Source organism: Talpa europaea (genome assembly GCF_964194135.1).
Source record: "Talpa europaea genome assembly, chromosome: 12".
In the NCBI taxonomy this organism is placed as follows: domain Eukaryota; kingdom Metazoa; phylum Chordata; class Mammalia; order Eulipotyphla; family Talpidae; genus Talpa; species Talpa europaea.
Genome location: NC_140079.1, coordinates 45,667,231 through 45,688,470, shown reverse-complemented (window position 1 = coordinate 45,688,470; position 21,240 = coordinate 45,667,231). Strand labels below are relative to the sequence as shown.

Genomic DNA, 21,240 nt, shown 5'->3' with positions numbered 1-21,240 from the left:
TTTTAAAAAATAATAAACCAACATTTATTTAGCATTCTTTTGTAATGAATATATCTAAAATCTTCCAATCACATGTCACTGTTCTGAGTTCCTATTATTCATAGAGCTGTCAAATATATCTATAAGGTGTTAATCTACTTAGCTATAAAATGGGAGAGAAGAGATTTTATTTTCTTACAACACATTGTTGCTCATTTTTTATTTCTCCCTCAGGTTTAGTCCCCTTCATTCTCCCACCACCACATCACCCGTGAGCCATCACCATAGTCCCTTGTGTTCTTCCCTCCCCTGTTGCTGGATCATATGATAGATCCATTTATAGTGTTTTGAGGAAACTCCACAGAACTTTCCATAGTGGCTGGACCAGTGGGAAGAGATTTAAAACCAGGTCAGTGTGGCCTCAAACACAGGTCCCCACACATCAATTCCCATGACTTTTTTAGGTATTGTGTGGATTCACTTAGTCCATCCAATAAATATTTGTTAATCAACCATTTCTTAATCTTCCAAATACCACATTGGTGCTGGTTGCAATAATGAGCATGATGCACAGACTTCCTGACCTCTGGAAACTGATGGCCTATGGGATAGTAAGTTATCATAAGACATTGGACATGCCTCCCCGGCCACCTTCCAACTTCTCTTTCCATTTAGATATGAGGATCCAAGACAAACTTGACCTGTTATGGAAAAAAGGAAACAGCCAGGTTGTCCAGGTTGCATGGTTAGGGATAGGCTTTGCTGCTAAAGGCGTGGACATCTTACCCCAGTATGAATTACACAGAAATTCCTGCAAGACCAGAACTTATTTTTAAATCAGGAGTAAGTCATGAATCTACAGAAATATTCCAATATTCAATGTCCCAAGGACACATGCTCCAGTAGGTGGTACCTTACAATTTCCCTATTTTGGTTTAAAAGGTTCCCCAGGGAAGGGGATCCACAAAACCCACTGTAAGAAGACAAACTCTGAAACATTGGGTGGGTAGGACTGGGAATTAGAAAAGACCTACATTGGAAGTCTGGTCCTACTCAGACATGAGATGTGTTAGTCATGCAGCCATTTTGAGTCTCAGTCTCATCTTTATCAAGTGGAGTGGATGTGAGTTTCTCTGTCCTGGTCCCCTTTGTGAGTCTGTAATGAGATAATGGATGTGGGGCTAATAGGAAACAACACTGCATATTCTGCTAAAGGGAAGCTCTGGTTTCCCCAGTTTTGACTAAAATTGTTTCCCACAGACTCCCACTTAATATTAACATGAAATCTTTTACTGCTTACTTTATAAAGAAAGACTAAATTGTACTATAGGACAAATGATGTGTAGTTAACTATTTATCTTCAACACGAATACACACTTTTTCAAACTTTGGCAAATTTGATTTATTGCTTGTGCATTTTAGTTACATTGGTTGTTGTGAACTAGTGTCCATAAACCAGTGCCCATTAAATATTATTACAAGTTCCAATTTTAAAACAAATGCACAAATTCATATTCAGAAACAAGTTCAATTTGTTAAGGAAGTCTTTTCTCAAAATGAGATGCATTTGACACTTAACATTGTGTGCATTTAAGGTACAAAATGTGTTTGTTGATACATTTATCAATCACAATATGATCATTATTGCACCTTTAGCTAACACCTCTATCACATCCCATAATTACCATTTCTTCTTATGTGGTAGGAACAATTAAGACTTAGCCTTTTAGCAAACTGAAGTGCAAACAACAGTATTATCATGTAGAATCACTATACTGTGCATTAGTTCTCCAGGACTTATATATTTATAGGTTTCAAGTTCATACTTTCAAAGAGAATCTCCCCAATTCTCCCACCCCTCAACCAGTAGTAATCATCACTCTACTCTGTTTTTGAGTTCAGTGTTAAGATTCCATATATAAGTGATATATCGTACACTATCTGTCCTTCTTTGGAATACAAATATGTTCAACAAATTTTCAATACTATGCAGCATGTTTGATGTTAAATCCCTCATCAAACAGCAGGTGAGCATTAAGTCAGCATGGCCACAGGATACACATTCACCCTGGTTCTGCATTATTTGTGTCATTCAACTAAAAGTCCCCATAACCACCTCATCATCCTCTCACACCACAGGCAGTTTCTCAAGGTGGGAACTTTTTCCTTGAACTAACCGTAGAATTCATATTCATATTCTCTCTCTCTCTCTCTCTCTCTCTCTCTCTCTCTCTCTCTCTCTCTCTCTCTCTCTCTCTCTCTCTCTCTTCTCTCTCTCTCTCTCTCTCTTTTTCTCTCTCTCTCTCACTCTCTCGCTCTCTCTCTCTCGCTCTCTCTCTCTCGCTCTCTCTCTCTCTTCCCTTCTCCCCATCTCCCCAACTGCTCATTTCCCCACTTGAAATGAAAGATCTCCTTTACTTTTTCTGTGAATGTTTATTACCGTTTCTACCAGCAATTGCATATATCTGTGCAAGGCTCATATTAGGGTTGTTTGTTATCCTCTACTGTAATCTGGTTTCATCTTTTGTGTTCTCACATATTCTGTGCTATAGCTACCTGTTTCTGCCTTGTAGAGAGTTGGTGTTTGACACCTTTCTCAATGTGGATATATCGTTGGGGCAATTAGATCACCCAGGTTCTGGTGGAGAACAGATTCCAGGTTTGATACTACCTGACAAAGTGTACTGAGGTGGGTAGGAATCATCAAATCAGATTTTCAGTGTTATTAACTCATATGTCCTTCTACCCTAAATGCATCCCTGATAATGATAAACCTTTGTTCATGTGGATATTGCCTGCAAGGATTCTTGGAAGCCTTAAAACATCAGATAATTATAGAATAGTACACATTCATGGAGTGCCATTTCTAGTGACACAATTTGAGAGTTTCCAATGAATTCAAAACAATTCATCACAATTTTTCTGGATAGAGTTTTCTGAGGAAAGTCTTTTTCATAGCATTCTTCAGCTCCTTGTTCCTGAGGCTGAAGATGATAGGGCTGAGGAAAGGTGTGAGGACTATGTAAGTGATGCCCATTAGGGTGTCCATTTCCAGAGACTGGGGACCCTTGGGCTTTAGGTAGATGACAGAGGCAAAGCCATAGTGCACGACCACCACAGTGAGGTGAGATGCACAAGTGGAGAAGGCTTTGTGTCGACCCTCAGCGGAAGGGATCTTCAAGATGGTGACCACAATGAAGGCATAAGAAAGGAGGATGAGGAGCAGGCAACCCAGCAGGACTGTTATACACAACAGTCCCACACCTGTGCCCACAATCGGCACATCAGTTCCACAAGCCAACTTCAACAGTGGAGGCACATGGCAAGCAAAATGGTGGATCTCATTAGGTCCACAGAAGGTAAGGTTGAAAATGGATGTTGTCACCACCAGTCCCATGATGAAGCCACCAGCCCAGGACCAGGATACAAGACAGGCACACCCATGGCGACTCATGAGCACATTGTAGCGCAGGGGGTGGCAGATGGCCACATAGCGGTCATAGCCCATGACAGTGAGTAGGAAGGAGTGTGTGAAGCCAAATGTGAAGGAGAAGAATGTCTGACTGGCACAGGCCCTGAAAGCAATGGAGTGGTTGGTGGACAGCAGGTCAGCCAACATGCGCGGGATGATGGCAAAGGTATAGAAGATCTCAGAGATGGAGAGGGCGCACAGAAAGAGATACATGGGTGTGTGGAGGCTGCGTTCGCTCCAGATGGTGGCCATGATGAGCAGGTTCCCCAGTAGTGTGAACAGATACATGAAGAAGAACAGTAAGAAGAACATCAGCTGAAGTTGGGGGAAGGTGGAGAAGCCAATAAGGATGAATTCAGTCACTACTGAGGTATTGGATCCCTGCATGGAGGTTGTGCTAGGGTGAATTAAGACAGGGAAAGGTCAGCTACAAGATGCAGAAATGTCAACAGTTTCCTCCGTACCTGGCCTCCCATGGTGTGTCTAATCAATGACAGCTAGCACTGATGAGCTCCACTCTGTGCCTCATGTGACTTAATTTTTTCATCAATCTAGTAAGGAATTATTGTTTTTATCACCCCGCTTTTAGTGTCTCATTGAGAATATTGGTGCAGAGTGGTTAAGCAACTTGCTAAAAAAACAGAACCCAACATAAACCCATGACTGGCTGTCAACAAAGACTATATACACTTTAATATACCTGCTAGGTCACCTTCCAAAATGAAAATGATCCTTCACCAGAGCTTATACCATTGTTGTTCTTCCATGCTACTGCTTTCTCATAAATTCAGCTTTCTCATAAATTCGTTGTTTTAGTTACCAGGAGACATTGTTATCCCATGGCTACAACGTACTGAATCACAATACATTTCTACAACTGAATATGAATTAATCAGATTCTTCCCCTGGAGTTATCACACAGGAATCAGAAGCATAAGACTGTAAAAATAATGTTATAGTGTTTTCTAGCTCCAGCAAGGTGCATCTATGTGTCCTGGGACAATCACAATATAGCCATCTGACCAAAGGACAGGGGAGTGAGTCAACCTGAGTTTGAATCCCTACAGTGTCTCCTGTGTGGACTTTAGCAAGTCTCTTCACCTTTATCTCTTGCTGTGCCTCCTTTTCCCCCCGAGTTACCTGTGGGGAAAATGGAGGGGCTCAGACTTTTTTCCACCGAATAATTCATCAATAGTTCATTTTAAGGCAGAAATAGTGGTTTTACAAAATTGAGAATGTACATAAAGTCACTGAATTGTGTGCTATAATTTGGGTAAAATGATCAATTTTACATTATGTGCATTTTACCACAATAAAAAAGGGGGGTATCAAATGCCCACTAAGGGACTCAAGCCACTGATCAAGCCCTGAAAGGCTGATAATAACAAAATAAGTACAAACCACCTGGTTAGTTGATTAGAAGCTGCATTCCCCAACCATCACACTGCCCAATTTCTTGACCCTCCTTCCATTCCTGTGCTGAACTCATCCCTGGCACCCTCTAGATGCCAGTGGCATCTCAAATAATAAAAACCAAACTGAATTCAGCTATTATCAAATTTTCCCTGGGGAAGAACTGCTCATGATTGAGAACCGTGGGCAAGAGTGTCTTATCTCTGAGACCGAATCTCACCTCATCTAGCTGCCCCCATCTGGGCTATCTCTTCTTGATAAGGCCATTTTGTTTCCCCTCTCTGCCTCCTCCCTCCCATTTCTCTCCCCCTTTTCATCCTTAACTTCTCAGCAAAACCCCACCTGTGGATTCTGTTGCCTCCTTGATACTTTAGACCAAGGAGGTGACTGGAGTCTCTCAATCCTGTATCCTCTCATCTCTCTTTTCTCTGCCTCTCCCCAGTGTTTTCAACCAATTTCTGGCCAGGACAGAATAGAAATTAAAAGTCAAACAAGTGTTCTGGGAAACTTTGAGCAACAGATCTCCTCTCTCTTCATCTCAGTTTCTCACCTGTCCAATGAACCTGCCTCATAAGACAAAGAGTTCTGCAAAAGGCAGTGCTTTGCAGTAATCTTCACTCTGCATTAAGCTGGGAAGTGGAGCCCTCTGACTGCACCCTCCCCATAGACTCAAATTGCACAAGGAGCATAAACAGGGTGGCCTCATCAAGTCAGGGGCAGATGCTGGTTCCCCAGGTCTCTCCTGGTCAGATGAGAGGAAGGGAAGGTGACTCACCTAGGATTCCACAGCCTGATCCTACTGCTGCCTCACTCTAGCAGGAGGCCCTAGTTTGGCTTCTCTGTAGCTGAGGGCTGTGTGAGGGCTGGGCTGCAAGGCAAGGAGCCACCGCCAGCTGGGCGGGGCTTTACCTGAGCCTGATCACTGGTATTTATCTGCCTCTGCTCCCTGCCAGCTGCCTTCTCTCACTGTGGCCCCACTGCCTCTGCCTCTGCTGCAGGGAAACTTGGACCCTTGGGGACATTTCGAGGGAGGGGACAACCTCAGGGATACTGTGTCCTCACTTTCCCTCCCTCCCTGCCCACCTGGGATAATTCAATTACCTGAATTTCTCAGGGGTTCAAGGTAGTGTCTAATGCTTTGCAAATTTGGGATTTGGACCCCTGGCTACTTACATTGGCAGGAGAGCAGCCCTGTCATTGTCCATTGGAGCTGAGGAAGCTGCTCAATGTGCTTTCTCTTCATCCTTCCCATACCGATTCCAATAAAATGTCTTTTAAGCATTTAAAAATCAAACAACACAAATACTTGTTTTTTCTTTTTTTATATAGTTATTTTCTGTTTTATATATTTTTTACATCACTTCATTTTTGTTTAAAGTGTGCTTTCTCCTCTCACCACTGATTCACCCATGCACCATCACCATAGTCCCTTGTGCTCTTCAACCCCTGTTTTGATCCTACTCCCTCCTCCTCCCCTGCAGAATGTCTCTGATTTATAGTTGCCTGTTGATTTTGATTTTTAATTTATTATAATTCCTTTTTTTTCCTGATCCCTTATTTGGTTCCTCTACATTCATCCTATAAGTGAAACCATCTGATATTTTCTTTTTATTTCTGGCTTATTTCACTGAGCATAATCCTTTCCAGCTCCATCCATGTTGCTGTGAATGGCATGCGTTTATCTTTTTTGATTGCTGAATAATATTCCATGGTGTATATGTACCACATCTTCTTGAGCCAGTCATCTATTTTTGGGCATTTGGGTTGTTTCCAAGTCTTACCTATTGTAACTAGTGCTACAATAAACATAGGGGTGCAGGTGTCTTTTTGAATTCACATTCTTGTGTCCTTTGGGTAGATCCCTAGGAGGGGAATTGTTGGGTCATATAGAAACTCCATTTTTAGTAGTTTGAGGAACCTCTACACAGCTTTCCATAGTGGTTTGACCAGTTTGAATTCCCACTAGCAGTATAGGAGAGTTCCTTTTTCTCCACATCCTCACCAACATTTGTTGTTGCTAGTTTTTTAATATGTGCCATTCTCACTGGTGTAAGGTGGTACCTCGTTGTGGTTTTGATTTGCATTTCCCTGATTAGAAGGGATGTTGAACATTTTTTCATATGCCTGTTGGCCATCTACATTTCCTCTTTGGAGAATTGTCTTTTTAGCTCTTCTGCCAATTTTTTTTTTTTTACTGCACTGTTTGCTTTTTTTGTTGAGTTTCATCAGCTCTTAGTAGATCTTTGTGATCAGTCCAAAACCATTAACATTGTGTGCAAAATTTTCCCCCAATCAGTGGGGTGTCTCTTTGTTTTGGTTAATGTCTCTTTTTTTTCATTTTATATTTTATTTATTTTATTTTTTAATAATAAATTTTATTTTTATATTCCCCATACAATTGCAAGCCCCCCCATTCTGACCCCAATCCCTCCCCTCCCCCCCCACCCCACAAAAAAGTGTCTCTGGTTCATAGTATTTTGTTGATTTTGATTTTCACTTTCTTATAGTTATTCATTTTCCTGGTCCCTTATTTAAGTTTTCTAGATTCCTGCTATGAGTGAAACCATCCGGTATTTTCTTTTTCTTTCTGGCTGATTTCGCTGAGCATGATCCCTTCCAGCGCCATCCATGTTGCTACAAATTGCATGTGTTTATCTTTTTTGAATGCTGAGTAATATTCCATGGTATGTATGTACCACATCTTCTTGATCCAGTCATCTATTTTTTGGCATTTGGGCTGTTTCCAAAGCTTAGCTATTGTAAATAGTGCTGCTATAAACATAGGGGTGCAGGTGCTCCTTGGAATTGATGTTTCTGTGTCCTTTGGGTAAATACCTAGGAGTGGAATTGCTGGATCATATGGAAGCTCTATCTTTAGTAGGTCCAGAAATCTCCACACAGCTCTCCATAGTGGTTGGACCAGTTTGCACTCCCATCAACAGTGCAGGAGAGTTCCTTTTTCTCCACACCCTTGCCAACATTTGTTGTTGCTAGTTTTTTTAATATGTGCCATTCTCACTGGTGTAAGATGGTATCTCATTGTGGCTTTGATTTGCATTTCCCTGATTACAAGTGATGTTGAACATTTTTTCATATGCCTGTTGGCCATTTGCATTTCCTCTTCAGAGAAGTTTCTTTTTAGCTCTTCTGCCCATTGTTACATTGCATATTCTTTGCTCATTTGTCAAAGGTTAGTTGTCCATAACTGTAGGTTTATTTCTGGGTTTTCTATTTTTTTAATATTTCATTTTATATATACTTTTTTTAATATTTTAATTTATATAATTCTTACATCATTTTTCATCTTTGCACATTGTATGCATTTTCATTATAGTTATATTCCCCATACAATTGCACCCTGCCCTGTATTTTCACTCTAGTCCTTCCTCTCCCCTCCCCTCCATCCCCCCCCCAATAGTGTGTCTCTGGTTTATAGTTGCTTGTGGATTTTGATTTTTACTTTGTATTGATTAGTCTTTTTCAGGGTCTCTTATTTAAGTTTTCTAAATTCCTGCTATGAGTGAGACCATCCGGTATTTTTCTTTATCTTTCTGACTTATTTTGCTGAGCATGATCCCTTCCAGCTCCATCCATGTTGCTGCAAATTGTATGTATTTATCTTTCCTGATTGCTGAGTAATAATCCATTGTGTATATGTACAACATCTTCTTGATCCAGTCATCTATTTTTGGGCATTTGGGTTGTTTCCAAAGCTTAGCTATTGTAAATTGTGGTGCTATAAACATAGGTGTGCAGGTGCCCTTTAGAATTACTTTTTCTGTGTCATTTGGATAAATACCTAGGAGTGGAATTGCTGAATCATATGGAAGCTCTATGTTTAGTAGGTCAAGAAATCTCCACACAGCTCTCCATACTGGTTGGACCAGTTTGAACTCCCACCAGCAGTGCAGGAGAATTCCTTTTTCTCCACAACCTCGTCAACATTTGTTGTTGCTAGTTTTTTTAATATGTGCCATTCTCACTGGTATAAGATGGTATCTCATTGTAGTTTTGATTTGTGTTTCCCTGATTACAAGTGATGCTGAACATTTTTTCATATGCCTGTTGGCCATTTGCATTACCTCTTTGGTGAAGTTTCTTTTTAGCTCTTCTGCCCATTTTTGGACTGGATTATTTTCTTTGTTTTGTTGAGTCTCATCAGCTCTTTGTATATTTTTGTGATCCATCCTTTATCATGTGTTGTGTGCAAAAATGTTCTCCCAGTAGGTGGGGTTTCTCTTTGTTTTCGTTATTGTCTCTTTTGCTGTGCAGAAAGACCTATACAAAGAAAACTATAAAACACTGTTAAAAGAAATAGAAGAAGACACAAAGAAATGGAAAGATAACCCTTGCTCATGGATAGGAAGAATAAACATTATTAAAATGGCCATCCTACCAAAAGCAATATACAGATTTTCAATGCTATTCCAATAAAAATTTCAATGTTATTCTTCAAAGAAATAGAACAATGATTGATGAAATTCATATGGAAGCACCAAAAACCCGGAATAGCCAAAGCTCTTCTAAAAAAAAAAAAAAGAAGGGAATGGAGGCATCACACTACCAGACCTCAAACTATACTACAAAGCCATAATCATCAAAACTGCATGGTATTGGAACAAAAATAGACACATGGACCAATGGAACGGAATAGAAAATCCAGAAATAAACCCACAGATTTATGGTCAACTAATCTTTGACAAAGGAGCAAAGACTATGCATTGGAGCAAAGAAAGTTTGTTCAATAAATGGTGCTGGGAAAACTGGGCTGCTACATGCAAAAGAATGAAACTTGACTACAACCTCACACCATGCACAAAAACCAACTCAAAATGGATTAAAGAACTAGACATAAGACCTGAAACCATAAAATTCATAGAAGGAAATATAGGCAAAACACTACATGATATGCACATCAAAGACATCTTTACAGACACATCGCCCAAAGCAGTGATACTGAAGGCAAGATAAACAGCTGGGACTACATCATTTTTTATATTCTTTACATCATTTTTCACCTTTGCACAATGTATGCATTTTCATATTGCTTATATGCCGCATACAATTCCCACTCCCCCCTATTTTGAGTCTAATCCCTCCTCCTCTCCACTCCCACCTCATAGTGTGTCTCTGGCTTATAGTTGCTTGTTGATTTTGATTTTTACTTTATTATAATTAGTCTTTTTCCTGGTCCCTTATTTAGGTTTTTCTAAATTCCTGCTATGAGTGAAACCATCTGGTATTTTTCTTTTTCTTTCTGGCTTCTTTCTGTTTCTTCCCTGTTGTCAGCTTCATTATTTTTTCCTTGTCCTGGATTCTTGGGAGCTTTACTATTATGTGTCTTGCTGTATTTTTCCTTTCGTCGTGGAAGTTTGGTGTTCTTCTTGCTTCTTGTATATCAACTTTCAGCTCCTTATTCACGTTTCAGAAGTCTTCTTCAATTATCTCCTTGAATATTTTCTCTGTTCCTACATCTCTCTCCTCTCCTTCTGGGATTCCTATAACTCTTATATTTCCTTTCCTCATGGAGTCAGATAGTTCCCGAAGTCTTTCTTCAGTCTTTTTCCTTCATACTTCTAATTCTTTTTCTGTTTTGGTTCTTTTTATTTCTGTGTCTTCAAGAGTACTTATTCGTTCTTCCATTTCATCTATTCTGCTTTCATTGTTTTTCACAGAGTTCTTTAGTGCCTCCATTATTTCTTTGATCTCCTGCATTTCTTTTACTTCCCTCTTTAGGGATTCAATTTCATTCTTGTGATCGTTGATTATTTTTCCATTATCATTGTTTTCCTTTATGACTTCTGTAAGTTTTTTAATCATGGCAATTTTAAATTCTCTTTCTGGAAGGCTCAGAAGTTCTTCCAGGTTACTGTCATTGCAATCTGGGAGGTGGTGTTCTTTTTGTGGTGTGCTTTTTCCCTGAGGAGTTGCTAGGTTGTGTGTGGTTCTTCTACTCCCTACTTTCTGTTTTCTAATTTGCCATATGCATTGGGACACTGTGTTGCTCGGACTGGCCGGCATCTTGGGTGAACTTCTCTGCTCCCCTCTGGCTCCTCCAGGAGCCATCTGTCAGTTTCAAGCAGTCTTTACTGAAGAAAGGTCCCTGTTCTGAAATGCCGATGTGGGGACACAATCCCCTGCGCACCTGGTCTGCCCCGCCGGTGGGTTCCCGCTCCCTCTCTGGGCTCGGACTGCAGGCCAGAAGGGACCTGGTGTGGGCGAACTTCCCAGCTCACCTCTGGCTCCTCAGGGAGCCTTCTGCTGGTTTCAGGCAGTCTTTACTGAAGAAATGTCCCTGTTCTAAAATGGCGATGCGGGACGAACTCCCTGCACGCCCGGTCTCAGGCACTCTTCTGCGTGCCCAGTCTGCCCCAGCCATGGGTGCCTGCTCCCCCTCTGGGCTCAGACTGCTGGTCAGAAGGGGCCTGGTGTGGGTGAACTTCCCAGCTCACCACTGGCTCCTCCGGGAGCCTTCTGCTGGTTTCAAGCAGACTCAATTGAAGAAAGGTCCCTGTTCTACGGGGTGTTGCTGATTTTTTTTCTGGTCGCTAGGTGGCGCCAGAGATCTCTCCTAGTGTGCTTGGTGAGCTGTTTTTTTCACCCTGTGGGACGGGGAACAGAGTGGGAGTGGTAGGGAAAGCCTCAACGGCTTTGTGGTGCTGTGTCTGCCTTGTGCCCCACCGTCATGGGGACCCACGCCCTGAATTTCGTGCCCCGGGTCTCAGTTCCAAAGCCCTCAGGTCTAGGACACAGGCTGTAGCCCAGTTCAGTGTCCGCAGAAATGGTGCCATTTGCACCCCGCTCCCATGTCCGGGCGCCTGGTTTCTGATTACTTAGTGAGGGACATTCACCTCAGTGAGGGCCCCCCGCGCGTCTCCCCGCAAGCCTAGGTCGCAGGTGTGGAGACCTGGGCAGCCGGGATCCGCGCTTGCTTTTCAAGCGTGCTGCTTTTCTGTACAAGCTTACCGGCTGGCCGGGGGCTGTGTGCAGGTCTCTGGGAGTCTTTGTTTTTCTCTAATGGCGCCTGGAGCCGTTCGCTCACCTCCATGGCGAATCCTACAGGGTTCTCCAAAGCTCCAGTTCATGGGATGTGGTGGCTGAAATAGTTTCTTTCCACTCACAGTCCTGCTTGATGCGTAGTTTGTTCTTGTTGGTTGTTGTAGTTTTTTTTTTTTTCCTCCTTCTTGTTGGTCAGGGAGTGCCGACTTTGTGGGTGGGGGAGGATAGCAGGGTTCTGAGCTTTACTCCATTCTAGTCCTCTTTTATGGCAACTTTCTTCTTCGGGTAGTTTGCTGGAGTCGTCCATTACCTGCCGCTTTTCCTCCCTATTAACTGTTTTTTTAATGGGAGATCTTATTTGCAGCATTTCCTCGTTTCCATGTTGATCCGCCCACCTTGGGTACTGTGTTTTATAGATGTTTGCTAAGTCCATGAGGTCTAGGTCCTTGTTAAGAGCTTTAGTGTCCTTGCTTATTTTTTGTCTCATTGATCTATCCATTGTTGAGAGTGGTATGTTCAAGTCTACTACATATGTATTTCTCTAATGTCTGTTTTCAGAGATTATAATAATTGTCTGATATATTTTGTTGCTCCTTCATTTGGTGAGTATATGTTGATGAGTGTTATATCTTTGTGATGTATTGTCCCCTTAATCATTATATAGTCTATGTATCTTTTTACCTTTTTGAGTTTGATGTGTATTTCATCTGATGTAAGTATAGCAGTTCATGCCTTCTTTTTTTTTTTATAAATATCTAAATAATGGTATTATTGGTTCTTTTTTTTTTATCCCTCCCCTCCCGGCCCCCACCCCACAAAAAGTGTCTCTGGTTCATAGTTTTTTGTTGATTTTGATTTTCACTTTCTTATAGTTATTCATTTTCCTGGTCCCTTATTTAAGTTTTCTAGATTCCTACTATGAGTGAGACCATCCGGTATTTTTCTTTTTCTTTTTGGCTTATTTCGCTGAGCATGATCCCTTCCAGCGCCATCCATGTTGCTGCAAATTGCATGTGTTTATCTTTTTTGAATGCTGAGTAATATTCCATGGTATACATCTTCTTGATCCAGTCATCTATTTTTCGGCATTTGGGCTGTTTCCAAAGCTTAGCTATTGTAAACAGTGCTGCTATAAACATAGGGGTGCAGGTGCTCTTTGGAATTGATGTTTTTGTGTCCTTTGGGTAAATACCTAGCAGTGGAATTGCTGGATCATATGGAAGCTCTATCTTTAGTAGGTTGAGAAAACTCCACACAGCTTTCCATAGTGGTTGGACCAGTTTGCACTCCCACCAGCAGTGCAGAAGAGTTCCTTTTTCTCCACAACCTCGCCAACATTTGTTGTTGCTAGTTTTTTTAATATGTGCCATTCTCACTGGTGTGAGATGGTATCTCATGGTAGTTTTGATTTGCATTTCCCTGATTACAAGTGATGTTGAACATTTTTTCATATGTCTGTTGGCCATTTGCATTTCCTCTTCAGAGAAGTTTCTTTTTAGCTCTTCTGCCCATTTTTTGACTGGATTATTTTCTTTGTTGTTGCTGAGTCTCATCAGCTCTTTGCAGATTTTTGTGATCAGTCCTTTATCATTAGTGTTGGGTGCAAAAATGTTCTCCCAGTTGGTGGGGTTTCTCTTTGTTTTTGTTATTGTCTCTTTTGCTGTGCAGAAGCTCTTTAATTTGATGTAGTCCCAGCTGTTTATCTTTGTCTTCACTATCACTGCTTTGGGTGATGTGTCTGTAAAGATGTCTTTGATGTGCAAATCCCGTAGAGTTTCGCCTATATTTCCTTCTATGTATTTTATAGTTTCAGGTCTTATGTCTAGTTCTTTAATCCATTTTGAGTTGATTTATGTGTATGGTGTGAGATAGTGGTCAAGCTTCATTCTTTTGCATGTAGCGACCCAGTTTTCCCAGCACCATTTATTGAACAAACTTTCTTTGCTCCAATGCATAGTCTTTGCTCCTTTGTTTGACCATAAATCTGTGGGTTTATTTCTGGAATTTCTATTCGATTCCATTGGTCTGTATATCTGTTCTTGTTCCAATACCATGCAGTTTTGATGATTATGGCTTTGTAGTATAGTTTGAGGTCTGGGAGTGTGATGCCTCCATTCCCTTCTTTTTTTTTTTCAGTAGAGCTTTGGCTATTCGGGGTTCTTGGTGATTCCATATGAATTTCATCACTAATTGTTCTATTTCTTTGAAGAATGCCATTGAGATTTTGATTGGAATAGCATTGAATCTGTATATTGCTTTTGGTAGGATGGCCATTTTAATAATGTTTATTCTTCCAATCCATGAGCAGGAGATGTCTTTCCATTTCTTTGTGTCTTCTTCTATTTCTTTTAACAGTGATTTATAGTTTTCTTTGTATAGGTCCTTTACCTCTTTTGTTAGATTTATTCCCAAATATTTGATTTTTTTTTGTGTTGATAATAAAAGGGGTGGTTTTTTTGATTTCTTCTTCTTCAGATTTATTGTTTGTGTATAGGAAGGCTACTGACTTTTGCGTGTTGATTTTGTATCCTGCCACTTTCCTGAATTGATTGATGAGTTGAATTAGTTTTTCTGTAGAGATTTTGGGGTTCTCTATGTATATTATCATATCATCTGCAAATAGTGATAGTTTGACTTCTTCTTTTCCTATTTGGATTCCTTGGATGTCTTTCTCTTGTCTTATTGCTCTGGCTAGGACTTCCAGTATTATATTGAAAAGCAGTGGTGAAAGTGGACATCCTTGTCTTGTTCCAGATCTTAATGGAATTGCTTTCAGCTTTTCACCATTGAGAATGATACTGGCTGTTGGCTTGTCATAGATGGCCTTTATGATGTTGAGGTAAGTTCCTTGTATCCCAAGAATTTCAAGGGCTTTTATCATGAATGGGTGTTGCACTTTGTCAAAACCTTTCTCAGTATCTATTGATATTATCATATGGTTTTTATATTTCTTTTTGTTGATGTGTTGGATAACGTTGATTGATTTTCGGATGTTAAACCATCCTTGTGCCCCTGGAATGAATCCAACTTGGTCGTGGTGAATTATCTTATGGATACATTGTTGGATTCTGATAGCTAAAATTTTATTGAGGATTTTTACATCAGTGTTCATTAGGGAGATTGGCCTATAGTTTTCCTTTTTTGTGTTGTCCTTGTTCGGTTTTGGTATTAGTGTAATATTGGCTTCATAGAACGTGTTTGGTATTGTCCCTTCCTTCTCAATTTTTTGGAAGAGTTTGTGAAGGATAGGCACTAATTCGTCTATGAATGTTTGGTAGAATTCATTTGTAAATCCATCAGGTCCTGGGCTTTTGTTTTTGGGGAGGTTTTTGATTACCATTTCAATTTCACTGCTTGTAATTGGTCTGTTTAGGTGTTCTATTTCTTCTTTATCTAGCTTTGGGTGATTGTAGAGTTGTAGGAATTTGTCCATCTCCTCTAGATTGTTGAACTTGTTTCCATATAACTGTTCATAGTAGTTACTGATTATTCTTTTGATTTCTGCTGTGTCCGTTGTGATTTCTCCTATTTCATTGATGATCCTGTGTATTTGTGCTTTCTCCCTTTTTTCCTTTGTGAGCCTGGCTAGGGGTTTGTCTATTTTATTTATTTTTTCAAAGAACCAGCTCTTGGTTTCATTGATCTTTTGGATTGTTTTTTTAGTTTCAATTTCATTTATTTCTGCTTTGGTTTTTATTATTTCTTTTCTTCTACTGGTTTTGGGGTTTTTTGTTGTTCTTTTTCTAGATCTTTGAGCTTCGAGATTAGGTTGTTTCTTTGAGTTCTTTCTTGTTTTTTGATGTGAGATTCTATTGCTATATATTTTCCTCTTATTACTGCTTTTGCTGCATCCCATACATTTAGGATATTGGTGTCCTCCTTGTCATTCAATTCAAAGAATTTTTTAATTTCTTCTTTGATCTCCTCGTTAGTCCAGTGGTCTTCCAGTAGTGTGGCTTTTAATCTCCATGAGGTAGGATAGTTCCTTGCCTTCTTTTTATGATTTATTTCTAGTTTGATGCTTTCGTGGTCAGAAAAGATGGTTGGTATGATTTCAATCTTGGTGTATCTGTTGATGCTTGTCTTGTGCCCCAGTATGTGATCGATCCTGGAGAATGATCCGTGTGCGCTTGAGATAAATGTGTACTCCGTTTTTTTTGGGTTTAGTGTTCTATAGATGTCTGTTAAGCCCAAATGCTCTAGGTCCTTATTTAGAGCTTTAGTTTCTTTACTTATTTTTTGTCTTGTTGATCTATCCATTGTTGATAGTGGTGTGTTGAAGTCTCCCACTACGTATGTGTTTTCTCTGATGTCTGTTTTCAGAGATGACAACAGTTGTCTGATATATTTTGGTGCTCTTTCGTTTGGTGAGTATATGTTAATGAGTGTTATTTCTTCTTGAAGTATTGTCCCCTTAATCATAATGTAGTGACCATTGGGGTCTCTTTTTATTTTTTTGAGTTTGAAGTCTGTTTTATCTGATATAAGTATAGCTGTTCCTGCTTTCTTTTTTGGCCCATTTGCCTGTAGGATTGTTTTCCATCCTTTGACTTTGAGCCTATTTTTATCTTTTGTAGCTAAATGTGTTTCCTGGAGACAGCAAAAGGTTGGGTTTTGTTTCTTAATCCAGGCTGCAACTCTGTGTCTTTTTATTGAAGAGTTTAGTCCATTTACATTTAGAGTTAATATTGATATGTTAGCATCTGTATTTGCCATTATATTTGTCTTTCCTTTGATTTTATTTATTCTTTTAATAACTTTTTTTTGGTCTTCTTTCGTTGTTATTCGTCCCTCTGAGGTTCTGGCTTTAGGATTCCTTGTAGTATTTTTTGGAGTGGGGGTTTAGTCGTAATGAAATTCCGGAGTTTCTCTTTGTCTGGGAAGGTCCATATTCTTTCTTCATGGAGGAAAGAGAGCTTTGCGGGATAGAGTATTCTTGGTTGGCATCTGTTTTCTTGGAGTCTGTTGACTATGTCCCTCCACTCTCTCCTTGCCCGTAGTGTTTCTTCAGAGAAGTCTGATGTCAGCCTGATTGGTTTTCCTTTGAATGTTATCTGTTTCTTCCCTCTTGTCAGCTTCATTATTTTTTCCTTGTCCTGGATTCTTGGGAGCTTTACTATTATGTGTCTTGCTGTGTTTTTCCTTTCTTCGTGGAAGTTTGGTGTTCTTCTTGCTTCATGTATATCAATTTTCAGCTCCTTCTTCGCATTTGGAAGTTCTCTTCAATTATCTCCTGGAATATTTTCTCTGTTCCTACATCTCTCTCCTCTCCTTCTGGAATTCCTATAACTCTTATATTTCCTTTCCTCATGGAGTCAGATAGTTCCCGAAATCTTTCTTCATTCTTTTTCCTTCGTACTTCTCTTTCCTTTTCTGTTTTGGTTCTTTTTATTTCTGTGTCTTCAAGAGAACTTATTCGTTCTTCCATTTCATCTATTCTGCTTTCCTTGCTTTTCCCGGAGTTCTTTAGTTCCTCCATTAATTCTTTGATCTCCTGCATTTCTTTTACTTCCCTCTTTAGGGACTCAATTTCATTCTTCTGACCATTGTTTTCCCTCTTTAGGGACTCAATTTCCTTCTTCTGATCTATCACTTTTTTAATCATGGCAATTTTAAATTCTCTTTCTGGAAGGCTCAGAAGTTCTTCGAAGTTGCTGTCATTGCAATCTGGGGAGTGGTTTTCTTTTTGTGGTGTGCTTCTTTCCTGAGGAGTTGTTAGGTTGCGTGTGGTTCTTCTACTCCCTACTGTCTGTTTTCTAATTTGTCATGTGCGTTGGGACACTGTGTTGCTCGGACTGACTGGCATCTTGGGTGAACTTCTCCGCTCCCCTCTGGCTCTTCCAGGAGCCATCTCTGTCTTCTGGGGGAGCTTTCTGCTGGTTTTAGGCAGTTTTTACTGAAGAAATGTCCCTGTTCTCAAATGGCGAAGCGGGATGCAGTCCCTGCGCCTCCGGTTTCAGGCACACTCTTCTGCGCACCCGGTCTGCCCCGGACGTGGGTGCCTGCTCCCTCTGTGGGCTCAGACTGCTGGTCGGAAGGGGCCTGGCGTGGAATAACTTCCCGGCTGGCCACTGGGTCCTCCAGAAGCCTTCTGCCCTTTTCAAGCAGTCTTAAGAAATTTCCTGTTCTATGGGGTGTTAGTGACTTTTTTTTCCTGGTCGCTAGGTGGCGCCAGAGATCTCTCCTATTGTCCTTGGGGGGCTGTTTTTCGCCTCCCCCCACCCCGTGGGACAGGGAACAGAGAGGGAATGGTAGGGTACACCTCAACAGCTTTGGGGTGCTGTGTCTGCCTTGTGCCCCACCATCGTGGTGAACCCACGCTCCGAATTTTCGTGCCCTGGGTCTCAGTTCAAAGCCCTCAGTTTCAGGACGCGGGCTGTAGCCCAGTTCAGTTGCGCAGGAATGGCGCCTTTTGCACAGCTCCCGTGCCTGGGTGCCTGGTTCCTGCTTACTCAGGGAGGGACCTTCACCTCAGTGAGGACCTCCGCGCGTCTCCCCGCAAGCCTAGGTCATCTCCCCGCAAGCCTAGGTCGCAGGCGCGGGGACCTGGGCAGCCACGATCCCGGTCTGCACTTGCTTTTCAAGCGCGCAAGCTTACCGGCAGCTCGGGCTGTGTGCGTGTCTCCCGGGGTCTTTGTTCTTCTCTAATGGCGCCCGGAGCCGCTCGCTCACCGCTGGCGAATCCTGCAGGGTTCGCCTCAGCTCCCGTTCACGGGGTGTGGTGGCTGCAATAGTTCCTTTCCACTCACAGTCCCGGTTGCTGCGTCGTTTGTTCTTGTTGGCCGTTTTGGTTTGTTGTTTTCCTCCTCTCTGCGGGTCGGAGAGTGCTGCCTCTGTGGGCGGGGGAGGGGAGCAGGGTTCTGCGCTTTCCTCCCTTCTAGTCCTCTTTTATGGCCACTTTCTTCTTCGGGTAGTTTGCTGGAGTCACCCGTTTATCTTCCGTGTCCCAGTTCTCACTGGGACCTGCCGCTTTTCCTCCCTATTAACTTTTTTTAATGGGAGATCTTACTCGCAGTGTCTCCTCGCCACCATGTTGCTCCGCCCCCCTTGTAATAAAGTTTTAACTTACACAGCATACTTTCCTTCGCAAGGCCTTTAACTAAGAGCTTCACTCAGGATTAGAGCAAGAAGCCTAGGATTCAATGACTCTCTATACATATAGACTCTTTATTCTGGAATTATGGCTGTATGACAGCAAGATGTAAACACACTCACCCTACAAGTCAAGTAGTAGCAGCTACTATTTTCTTCACCCTCAATATCAGACATTCTAAGCCTCATTTTACAGACTGGAAAGTAATAAATTTTGCTAAAAATCAAAGCAAATTACCAACAGTACCTAAGATTAAATCCAAACTGCCTGAAAACATCTCCCATCACACAAACTTTGCCACCTTCAGAGCCAACATGTCACACCATCATGAGTTTAGATACTAATATTTTGTAACTATTCCTCACAAAGGTCAAGTCTTCAAAGGCTTAAAATCACTTATTATAAGCAAAAGACCCTGCCAAGATAGGAAATTATGTAGTGCAATATTCCAGGGATCTATTTCTGCACTGTTTACATACATCGGGGGTTGAAAAGGCCACCAATCCACAGGTGAGATCTCTTCAGGTGACAAGAAGCAAAGGCCCCAGAAGTTCAAGAATAATGTCCCCTTGGAGGCTCCATTCCACCATTCTGAGGGGCTTCTTTAGAGCAGTCCAGTATTATCAGCTTAGAGCTGAGGTGTGTCAGGATCTTCTCTCCCCTGAAGAAACAGTACACAGTTTCTGATCTTTTTTGCAAGTTTTCTTTAAGAAGAAACATGCATTTTATATGTTATCTTTGATGTCAAAGGGCACTTTAATGGTAAGGACTAGAATTTGGATGTTACAATTCATACCACTGAATGTCTGATACGGTGCACACAATGCCAGTACACAGCAATCTGAATGAACCCAGTCTTCATCTGTTGCTCACACCTCAGAATCTGTTGACAAGCCAAGCAGTGAGAAGCAGTGTGAAACAAGGAAGCTTTACTCTTTTGGAAGTTGGGATGTTCAGAGGGATGTCTGATGCAGCCGTAACTTGTCATAAATCCAGTTTCTTCAGCTGCTCATATGTCACAAAGAAAATGATATTCCAAGGACCAAGTCTCAACCAATTTGGCCAAAAGCCTTTATACAGAGCAAAAAACCCTTCATTCTTCCACGTCTGTAATAAGCAGTCCAGGGTACCTGTGTATCCAGAGCATTTGCCATCTCGAACAACTCTCTGATTCATCATCCGTGTTCTCACAACATCGACAGGGTTTGAGGCCAGGGCCCCAGCCAGACCACAGGTGAAGCTTGAAAGGAAGTGGGTATATACAGTGTCTCCCATGAGGCCTGAGAGAATCAGATGCTTCTTGGTGAGGTCATAGACTGGCAGCTCCACACCAACAACAATGGCAGCCCTCTGAGCAGTAAGGGACACACCCTTCCACAGTCCTCTTGTTCCCTCTTGCTGGTAAATGTTAATGAAGTTGCCTATCATTTCCTCCTTGAATGGTGTTGCTTTGTGCTTGCATCCGAATTTTCAAAACATCAGTTGGATTAGCAATGGCTGAGGCTATGACTCCAGAGAGAATTCCACATACCACATTTACCAGCAGGGTCTCATCTTCTAGGCGTTCAACAAATAATCTCTTCAAGCTCTGGTAAGTGCCTATCTTGATGGTGCCATAGGAAGCCTGGTGTAACATCGCAGGTGCAATGCCTGAATACAGTGCTTTCAGCCCTTCTTCTCTGGCAATCCTCACTAAAGCATGCAACATTCCTCTGTATCTAATTTCCTTAAAGTTTGCATCATTCGTCTGGCCTTGAATCTGGAGTCGTGTCTTGGTTAAGTCAATTGGAAATGTACCACATTCAGCTGTGATGGAGGCCAGCCCTCCATACACGAAAGGCTTCCAGTTGAGGGCTGACATTCTCTACTGTTCCTTCTCCTTTGACTCATGGAAACATAGTCTCCAACAGGTTTTGTCCCGATCCGACGACCTGGAAACCCAAAGTCACTCTCAGAGCTGGCCAGACGCTGCTAGCTGGTGGAGAGCCAAAATGGGGGACCCTCAGTTCATGCCTTCTTTTTTGGTCCATTTGCTTGTAGGATTGTTTTCCATCCTTTCACTTTCAGTCTATATTTATCATTTGTAGTTAAATGTGTTTCTTGTAGATAGCAAAAGGTTGAGTTCTGTTTTTTAATCCAGCTTGCTACTCTGTCTCTTTTTCTTGATGAATTTAGTCCTGTTACATTTAGAGTTAATATTTATACACTGGAATCCATATTCGCCATTTTGTTTTCCTTTTTGTAGTTCTATTTCTTACCTGTTCTGTTCTTCCTATTCATTCTT

General features: G+C 41.4%; 2 protein-coding genes across 2 annotated transcripts; both read right to left on the bottom strand.

The window, feature by feature from the left end:
• Nucleotides 1-2,890: 2,890 nt before the first annotated feature.
• Nucleotides 2,891-3,853, bottom strand: LOC311180778 (olfactory receptor 10H1-like; the record flags this gene model as incomplete). The annotated part of the gene is made up of 1 exon (XM_084248731.1): nucleotides 2,891-3,853. Exon 1 carries the CDS (start codon nucleotides 3,836-3,838, stop codon nucleotides 2,891-2,893), a length of 948 nt encoding a protein of 315 aa, XP_084104857.1. The 5' UTR covers nucleotides 3,839-3,853.
• Nucleotides 3,854-19,940: 16,087 nt separating this feature from the next.
• LOC311181880 (kidney mitochondrial carrier protein 1-like) lies at nucleotides 19,941-20,817 on the bottom strand (the record flags this gene model as incomplete). Its single annotated transcript, XM_084250336.1, is given in 2 exon segments — nucleotides 19,941-20,384; nucleotides 20,386-20,817. Coding segments are annotated over 2 exon segments (876 nt in total).
• Between the last annotated feature and the right edge of the window lie 423 nt (nucleotides 20,818-21,240).